Source organism: Fulmarus glacialis, unplaced genomic scaffold (assembly GCF_000690835.1).
Source record: "Fulmarus glacialis isolate BGI_N327 unplaced genomic scaffold, ASM69083v1 scaffold46377, whole genome shotgun sequence".
In the NCBI taxonomy this organism is placed as follows: Eukaryota; Metazoa; Chordata; class Aves; order Procellariiformes; family Procellariidae; genus Fulmarus; species Fulmarus glacialis.
Window position 1 is genome coordinate 2,666 of NW_009225942.1, and position 10,442 is coordinate 13,107.

The following is a 10,442-nucleotide window of genomic DNA, read 5'->3' on the forward strand; positions in this document are numbered from 1 at the left end:
TATGCACTATGCAAAGAGACTTTAAGCTGTCATTAACTACATCTACTTGCTTTCATATACTTCAGTGAAAAAAAGCCATATATAAAAAGAAAGCTTCTCTTCCTCCAAAATAAATAGGGGGAAATAAACGGAGAACAAAGAATACAATGGAACAGTGAACAGGTTACATGAAGTTTCACTATAAAAAGGTGTACCTGTGCATCATACACATACATTGACACTTTAAAAACCATATTGTTTGTCATGCAAATTAATAATTTTTATTTGCACTTGTGGCAATTGGGTAGTGTTTGATAGACTTTTTTTGTATATTATGCTTTATGCTCTTGCTGATAGTTCTATATTAATCTAATTTTCAAGAGACTTCTGGAAAGGTATACTTCAGTAAATGTATTGTGTTCTTTAACAAAGGGGTCAATGCTTAAGATTCTGGTTTTTATCTGTGTGCATTTCACAGCTATTTGTTTCTCAGGTAGCTAACAGCTTTTAGACTTTGGTTGGCACCTCAGAATGCGCACAAAGAATATCCTATGTAGCCAACTGTGATGTGGCTTATTTAATACAAAGACCTGGTGTGTATTACAAAGTTTCACCAAAATAGCTATGTCAGCATACCTCCCCAGCCAACACCTCCAAGCCAGCAAAACCTCTAGTGTGGACACAGTCTGCTAGCAAAAAAAAAAAACACAACAAACTTCTGTCAGCTTGGTTCATGTTGTTTTATAAGTTGATGTAATTTTACTGGCAAGAAAGCTATGTGAACATCTGTAGTAGATGACTGCTTAGACATTCATTTCAGAAACAGCTGTGCTAACCAAAAAATTGCACCAATGTTTGTGTCTCAGAGGTTGTTCGCCTTACAGCAAAGCCGATGGAATGGAACATACCAACACTGCTCATCCACATCAGTACAAAGTCAGATTACACTTAAACAACAGTGATTTAGGAAAAGCCGTAGTGTCTAGTTTGCAAACAGCTGAAGCCGTGTCAGAAGTCACCACACTACAGCTGCTTGTTCCAACTTCTTTACTAAGGTTAGCATGCCTCCTCCCAAGAAGATAGTGGAACAAAATACATCAGCACACTGTAATCAGTTTGTCTCAGGTAGCTTAAACTGCTGATGAAAATGAGGTTTCCTAATATAGCTGACTTTGCACATAAATGAATTAGGAAACAAATTCACATTTGTGGAAATGGTGGTAATGTTTAAAGGACAGAAAAACAGCTAGTCTTTAAAACTTTCAGTTACTCGAGACAGATTTGGAGGATGATTTTTGGCCAAATTCTGTGGGATAAGTAAGTCCTAAAATAGTCACATAAAATAAACTGGGACCTGATCTGCTCTGGTGCTTCAGAACAAAAGTCCAGAATTGCAAAAAGAAAAAAAGAAATTGCTTAATAAAGTATGATCTTACTGGCAAGAGTTGTTCTGCAATAGTTACCTCAGTCTGGCTCCCTGTGTGAACACTGCTGACAATACCAGAATAATTACCCAGCTAACAAGACTAAAATACACAGGAGTAGCTACAGAGGAAAAAATATTCTGGAATAGCTCTGCAAACTTTAGCAGTAGTGTAGCGTAGAACAGTGCTGAGAATCATACCAGCATGAAAAGCACTTTTTCTAGCATAACTAAATTAACTTGCAGAAAGATACAGTAAGATAGAGTTTTCTTTTTTGCTAATAAAAACTGCATGTACATGGAAAGGGTTTTCTGATGTAGATTTGGCAGGAAACAAAGCTAATATTTTAATTACAATCAGATTTGATATTTTGGGAGAGTCTTCCAGTTTGAATTTCCTGTGTCCAATACAGAGGGCGTATGATTTGCTCAAGCTCAGCAGGGCAATTTGAAACAGAGCCTAATTATTCCAAGATCGTGCTACTGCTGTTAGTGTAAGACATACCAGTTGTCACCTAGTAAGTGTATATATATATATAAAAAAATAAATAAAAAGGCAGTGTCATGTATTTCTTAACACATCTTGAACATCATCAACACTACAGGCTGAGATGGCTGCCCTGTGCGTTCACGCTTCAGATCGTGGAAACTGTCTTGTCAGCAAAATCCAAAACTGCAATCCCCAGCAAGAACTGAGCAGTATTTGGGAAACTTGTGAATTCTTAGATCTGGAAATTAGAACATACATTTGGATGTAGAAAAGCATAAACAATGGTGTTTTAAAGGCCACCCACATCAAATTATTAACCAATTCCTGAAATTCAGAACACAAATGTTTACAACAGGTTTTGTCTCAGTAATAGTGTAAGTACCAACTGAGGGATTTCTCTAAAATTAGGGCTTGCTTAGGGCTTCTGCTAAAGACAAACCTAACAGGACAGAAATTTTCCTGTTATCTTATGAACTTATGATCTATGAACACAGAATGCTGGAAAGGCCTGGTAGAGAAACTTCCTGACTTCTGCAGTTCTGGTATTTTAAGCATCTGTTAGGAGCACTAGGAATGCTACTTTGAATGTTCACACACACACAAGCACACTATGGAGTAAGATAGATTCCATAAAGTGAAGTTCAGTTTTAATCTGTTTACTTAAGTTTTCCTTTTGCCCCCCCAAAAAACCACTCTGACAGAGCGATAGATAGGGAAAGGAAAAGAGTAAGATCAGTAGAAGGTTCTTACATATTTAATGGTGGGGGAAAAAAAATGTATTTAGTGTGTTTTGCAGCATATTTGGTCACTATGGCTTGTATCTTAGCCTGAATATTATCTACATTTTGGGACAATCAGGATGCAACTATTTAGAGTGGTGTTCCTCTTACAAACTTCATTAATTTGATAGATGGACTGAAGGATTGCCTGTCCTTATGTATTTAGAATAAGTTGTCATAAAGAATCTAGAATAAGCAAGTCATAAAGCTGCTGATCATGGTAATTCCTAAAATGTACTCTAAAATTCTATTACACAATCACAGTAAAACCTGCACATCTATGCACGTAATAGCAGTCTGCTCACTATTCCATCTTCAGTAGAACTACCGGTAATGTTTAAAACCTGACACATTTCAAATAAATCAAAACCCAGAACCCTAAATGATGTAATAGCATTCTCTATTGAAACAAATAATCTGATGGGCGAGTGAAATTTCAAAATTCAGGATACAACTGCAGTAATCAAACTGCCACGATTTATACTTATCTTGAAAATAAAATCAGCAAGAGTATTTTAAAAAAGAGATTGTGCTGTAATATACTTGACCCTGACCACAAAGCCAAGCACAGAGTGACAGGAGACTTCCTTCCCTTTATTTAGATAGGTAAGAAACAGCAGAGCTTTACTCATGGAGTTTTGCCAGGTTATTCCTAATCTTGGACTTCCTTTCCTACACACTATCTATTGTTAATATTACAAAGTCACAGTATAGGAAACAGGCATTCTTATAAAAACTGGAGCTGAACCAAAATCACCATTCACACCTTCGAGTCTGTACATGGACAGATTTCATAAACAGCACTAAATTTAAAACAGGTCTAATACATTTAATCTTAAATTCAAAATATAATGTTAGGACAAAATCTTAGTTCAGTGGGTTTTCTGTTAAATGAGACTTGTAGGCCTCATCCAAAGTTCAGATCCTGATTTTATTTATATATGTGTATATCTAAACTAACTCCATCGCTGTTTAAATGAAAAGTTTACCCCATATAATTCAAGAAACATCTAATTAATTAGCCAGTTAAAAGCTGAAAAAGTATTTAGTCTAGTATATTAAAAGCTTGCAAGAAAGCATGGCAGGGACAAGCAAAAGTACAAGAAAATAAAGCTTGTAGGAGAGTCTAAATACGCTTCAGAGATGGGGAATTGATTAAAATTTGGATCAGAAACTTAAACAATGGATTTTACCAAATGGACAGTGATCATATGGAGTTCATTCAAAAGGATTTAAAAAAAAAAAACAGGAGGAAGAAAAGCATTGCTTCTCGAGTTTACTCAATGCTTAGAATATAAACATTTTACAACACCAAACAAATTATGTCCTCCTGAGTTTTAAGAATTGGGTTATATTATGTTCTTTGCTAAGTGGCTTAGCAAATTAATTAGCAGATTCAAGAAACAATGTTCTACAGTGGTTGAAAACTGGAAGTTTTACTGGTTTCAGTTTAAAATTGATCACGAATTTGGAAAATATAAGGTGAAATACATTCCAAGCTAAGTCTTGACACCATGAACAATTCTTATCGGAAGACAAACACTGAAAATGATTGTGTAGCGAACTTCTTTGTAGAATATAAAAACCAAACTTTCTGCCCTCTGCTGTTTAGACCAGGCAACAATAAACTGTGATACAAATCTGTTGAGAAGCACATAGCTAAGGGCTAAGCCTAACTCTGCTTTCAAGAAAACAATCTAGTTTATGCTTAAACTAGTTATATTTTTAGTTGTTCTATGCACTTGGACTCTGCACTGGCATGGAGTTCACCTGAATTTAGTGGTCTGTCAAAAAGGTGCCAGGGAGCCATCCACATGTTGCTTACTTCATAAAACCAAGTTACTTGACATACACAGGAAGGGCAGTTCTGCAAAACAAAGTTAAATTTGCAGTAAAACAAAACATACAAAAGTTCTACACTGAAGGTAACAGATTATGTTCCATACTTAATAGATTTCTAAAGATGAAAGAGTAATACACTCAACTTCCTCACCGATTATTCAGAATTTAACTGATGTTTGTAAATAACTTCAAGATGTAAACTGCCTACAAATCAGTTACTTAACTTTTTAAGAGTTGAAAGTAACTTTTTTCTGTTATAAAATCAACAATCAGTTCTTCCTGACTTGCAAAAAAAATAGTAGAGAAATGGCCTCAAATTTAACTTTGCTTTCAGTGGCTAGATACCAGAGCAAATTTTAAAAAGGTACTAAAAATAAAATGGGTTAAAAGTAGCAACATTACACTTATTTAAATAGCTTGTGAATAATGCTTTGTACTCTCCATGTCTTATTCAAGGGTTTCTACAAAGCAATTGCAAATTCATGAGAGGAAACAGGTTGTATTATGTCACCTGTAATTTGGATAGAGTTTGCATTAAAACTGAAAAATCCATATCGACAAGTGAATTCTTATTTTACCACTATGGGTTGCTTTTTCACTGTAGCTTCAACTGCCCTACAAAACAGCAGCCATACCAATACCGTAATTCCAACGTTGGTAACTCAAATCAGTGTGATGACATCAACAGCAGTAGGTGTCATTTGCTGTGCATTTGCACTAATCATCATGTTTTAGATACAATTCTGCTCTGCCTGCACATTAGTACTTCTATTGTTGCAGCTGCAAAGCCCTCGGTAGCTGCCACGTGTGCTATGAAGACAGGGAAAGGGGGAACTTGCAGAGCTGTAGAAAGACCCACTCCAACCTCACATAATGGCAAATCTACCTTTCTGATAATTAAGCTAAGAACCCTTGCTGATGAGAAGCTGCTTTTCCAGGCTCAGTACTTCTCCCCAGCACAATTCAGAAGCTACAATTCAGAAGCAACAGCCTTGGTGTAAAGGATATTTCTCCTTACTTTTCTTCTTGAGTCTGTTCATGGATCACTGCCAGAGTTTTGAGTTTCTCTACGTTTCACCCAGCTTCGAAGTTTAACCTTGACGATCTTCAATTCAGGTCATTTTTTGTTAGAGGAACCAAGACCATTCAGTGTGGCAGTTTTTACTTCTACACCATTGTAATAAGCTTCAAAAAAAAGGGAATATGCAGGCTTTCTAATAACATTCTTTATTCACAAAACCTGTTTTGAATTGTCCATTTTACTGAGGGAAACCCTCCCCTTCTCTCCTAGCACATGCTTCAGGACATGACACACGTATCCAGCATTTACCATGATGCCAACTAGCGCTACAGGAGCTAGTTTTCTGTTTTTAAAAAGTTTGAGACAGAAAGGTAAATAGGGCAGCAGTGAGATGAGACACGAAAAGCTTCTAGGACTTGTATCTAAAACTTCTATTTTGCTGCCATGACTTCTTAAACTATGGCTATAGTGAGGAGAGATGGAATAAAGAGAAAACACTGGCCTACATATAGGCTGTTCTTGTACTTCATCTGAAAATGTAGGCCAATTACATGAAAAAATACTAATCAGAAATCCCAAGTAGTAACATTTGATCACATTTAATTACCACATACTACATGTGAAGAAAATTCTATGATTCTATGAAAAAAGTCACCACATATGGATGGTAAATGAAATACATTGCTGATTCATATATGGGAGAGGAAATTAAGTTTGTTTGCACGATCGCCACACTATATAAAACAATTAGAGAATAAGCATATTCTAGAAAACTGACTTTTTTTAAGTGGTAGTAAGTGTTACTGATTAAAGCACTTCTGCCATGCAGGTTTCATTTGAAATAGTACCTCTCAAAGGTACAAAAAATTCAAAACAATAAGAAAATAATGCATTTGTGAATGTAGGAACCCAATTAATACAGAAATTTGTGGTGTTGCTATGAAAGATGGTAAACATACAGTTATTGCCAGAATCTGTATGTTAACATTCTCTCTTGCCTATTTGTCCTCTCCAATATACTTTAAGAGCTTTACGATGCACCCTCACTAGTGACAGTAAAACATTAATTAGTAAAACTATTTAACCTTAGTCACAAAAGCTACAAAATATTGCATTAGAATACAACTGAAAAGTGACTTTTGACACAACCTTTGTTAGACATTTTTCTTAAAATTGGAAAAGCATCATTTATGTTGCAATACTTAGCTAGTCTTTCCTTTACACTATCCAAACAGGTGGACAAAAATTGTTGCATCACAACACGAAGATCAGATTTAGCAGAAGTTAACGCTATTCTTAATCTGCTGCTTAGCCCATGCTTTTGCCATTTTTCAGACCACCTTTACATGTAGAAATAATCAGTATGCTAACTTACGCTTAGGCCACTGGGTTTTCTATGGTAACTGCTACCTGCAGAGAGCATGAGACTGCCTAACAGCGGTTATAGCTAGCTTTGTTAAAATGGAAGCGTTAGCTTGATTATATTTTCTTTCGCTATGTAAGAAGAGTAGAAAAGCAGTGCAACACCCAGCCTCTGAGCTGACTGAATCCTTTGGAGGAAGAGGACTCATACATACATCAGTCTAGATGGAAGATACATTCCTGTAAAATATCATTCCCACCAGTATAGGTTTTTTTTTTTTTTTAGATTTCAAAACAGAAGCAAAACCAAGGGAAAAAACTACTTGATAAACGTGAAAATAAATGTGCAGCTTCATATAATATTGAGACAGCTCTACTTAATGTAGGAAAGCTCTCCAAGTAGAACTATACTAATCCAGAGCTAAAGAAATTCGTAGCATAGCATGCTGAACTTCTACACTGGCAAGCAAAGCAAAACCAATTACCAATCTCCTATCACGCAGGTGTGTAAAGTTAGCACCTATAGACATTCAGCCTATAATTACTGGTTCAAGATCCTGGCACAGGAAAGCATTTCATCTGATCCAGATGTTTATTTTTCCTCAAAAGATATTAATGAACATTGTTTTCAGTTGTTTCACAAACTGCTCAGTGAGACAACGGCCATGAATCAATACTATTTCATGTTGCGCACTATTCTCCTGCAATGGTTTGTCTTCATTTCCCCCAATGCTTGTTCCAGTTGCTGAATTAGATGGAGGAGGGTAGAAGGGTCGGTTTGCAACACTTGGGCAGTTTGATCTTCATTCTGGTTAAGATGTAGCTTTATAGTCACAGCAGGCTTAATCTGTTGTCTCAAACTTCTGCTTGCAAGCTGCATGAAGGAGTTTAGATGAAATGGGAATAGGGAAACAAACAAACAAAAGATGTGATTTACAATTCACAACAGGTTTGCACGACCTGCTTGGAGGACTGTTTAAAAATCCTTTTCATCCACATCCACAATCCATTATTTAGTTTTATCATTAAGCAATACTAATCCACTTTAATCAATGGTTTCACAATAGTTCTGAAAATTAGGCGATAATTAAGACCAAATATATTTAGTATATGCTAACATTTTTAAAACACCAATGGAGCTATGAATTAAATTTTCATAAAGCAACAAATACTTTGCATCATTACATATCCTGTTCATCTCGTAACTGGCTATCTTTGGTGCAATTACAAAATTATGTCAGTTTTAAATACATGAAAAACTGCTGCCTCAATTGCTTTGAAATAATATAAATTCATTGTTTAGTAGTTGTTTATGACGTTAAAAAAATGTAAAGTAAAATACAGAATACTGAAAACGTCACAGAAGTTACCTGCACATCCAGTCTCCACTCAAGACTGTGATAGCTGGGAAGCTTTGGTGCCAGCTCACCAAGAATGTTTCTGATCTCCTTCCTGTTATCAAGGTACAGCTGGAGCAATAACTTGTTCAATTCATCTGAGAATCCCAGAACATGAATGGAATCTTGGAAGTCTACCTCAGAAATCTAGAAATAACAATTCAGGCCTTAATACGGAACTGTGTAATAATCATTATTTGTTGAGAAACAAATACAACTGTAAGTAAACATTACATATGGTATGGTGCAGTTATTTCCCTGCAGAAATCTGCGAGGACAATTCTACAGCTAGGACAAAACAAATCATCCACATTTCAAGTGATTTACACATGTCGATGTATTACTGCTGATTTGCACAAGCTTCAGGAACAGTTTTAGACCAGTTTTTTAACAGGAAAAACATTCAACATCCTCACATTTAAACCTTCAGATCAGAGAACAAAATGCAACACAAAAAAGCATCTGAGCTTTGTCATGAGGAAGTACATATTTCGATCATCAATTTATCAACAGTGTGTTAACATAATACTGATACCCAAATTATAAACGCTCTGAAATGATCTGAATGTCTGTACATGTAAGCGAGCAGCCGGTACAACTTTAAGGTCACGTTACACTAACTCAGAGCGGCCCCGAGAAGCCGATTCCCACAGGCCAACGCCTCTGTGCTGAACTGGAGAAGCTTGGTTCATCATTGTGGAAGCAGTTATTTATTCAACAGAAAATGTCACACCTTTACAATGCATTCATACCATAAATACATTCTGTGATCAACTATATTAGAATCATAGAATCATTAAGGTTGGAAAAGACCTCTAAGATCATCGAGTCCAACCGTCAACCCAACACCCTCATGCCCACTAAACCATGTCCCTAAGCGCCTCATCTACACGTCTTTTAAATACTTCCAGGGATGGTGACTCCACCACTTCCTTGGGCAGCCTGTTCCAATATTCTACCACAATACACTATAATTTATCTGTCAGTCACGTCACCTTACTTCAAGGGAAGATTCTGCAGTATTTCAATCCCTTCCCTGCCTGCTCTTCAGAACAATGCCTGCTTGAGTTTCATCTGGAATTACTTGTCTCTGTATCCCTTCTCTATGTCTTCATTGTTCAAATATTCTACTATGTCAATAGTAAAAGTCTTTCCAATGGAAACAGTAATTATCCAACTATTACTCTTTTAGTATCTGCTTACACCCACCCAAACTTCTGATGTCAGGAGCTGAAAAAGCTCTCAAGCCCACGACGTCAGACAAACATAAGGAATACCTAACAGGGGTTAGTACAGCACACATCCTGTACAGTACCTGAACAACCACAAAAAAATCTTCACTAAGTTTCGTTATTTAGACAGAACTTAATCCCGAAGCATGCTTCTCTATACAGACTAAATTACTGCGTGTTCGTGCTATACACTATTAAAATTTGTCAAGTTTTAGCATTAGACACTGAATGCAGACTGCCAAGTCATCCACGCAGGCACTGTGTTTCAATGAGAGAACAGCGTAAGAGACACCTTTTTTTTTTTAATTAAAAGAATACATTTCATCAGAATTTTGAACTAGGTTTTCTCCATTCATCAGTATTTTCAGAGCTGTAAGTGTTTAGAAGACATCTCTCGAGTGCATCCCTCAATTCATTTCACAAAGGTATCCTTACCATAAGCTTGGAGCTTTCAGTAAGAAGATAGGTAAGTCCTTCTACGCCATGCTGAACGGTGTCAACACCAATGTTAAGTTTTCCTTTAAAGAAAGCACAAAGTACCTTTTACTTCCTTATTAAGCTGCCACAGCAACAACACACGAACCTGCAAATTCATCCAAAGCTAACTTGCAAAACGTTCATACAGAAGAAAAAAAGTAGAGGGTTGCGCCCCCTTCAAAGAATAATGTAATCAAGCAGCAGTTAGATCCCCCACTCAAAGCAAACAAACAAAACAAAAACCCCAAGAAAAACCCAAACCATGGCATGTATCATCTTACGCACGATATAGGGAAAACTGCACGCTCACGAACCAGAACTAGTCGTCACCGCAGCGGTACAGAAACGAGCAGCTTGCGGATTTTGTCCCGGGGACGAAGGGCCCCGCAGCACCCCCCGCGGGCACAGAGCGCAGCCCGGCCCTCGGCCGCGGCACGGCC

The 10,442-nt window shown here is 36.8% G+C and overlaps 1 protein-coding gene across 1 annotated transcript; it reads right to left on the minus strand.

Annotated features, from left to right (window-relative positions):
• Positions 1 to 7,572: 7,572 nt before the first annotated feature.
• COMMD2 (COMM domain containing 2) lies at positions 7,573 to 10,043 on the minus strand (the record flags this gene model as incomplete). The annotated part of the gene is made up of 3 exons (XM_009582644.1): positions 7,573 to 7,770; positions 8,267 to 8,440; positions 9,961 to 10,043. Coding segments are annotated over 3 exons (455 nt in total), but the record flags the coding sequence as incomplete, so codon positions are not given.
• Positions 10,044 to 10,442: the final 399 nt, after the last annotated feature.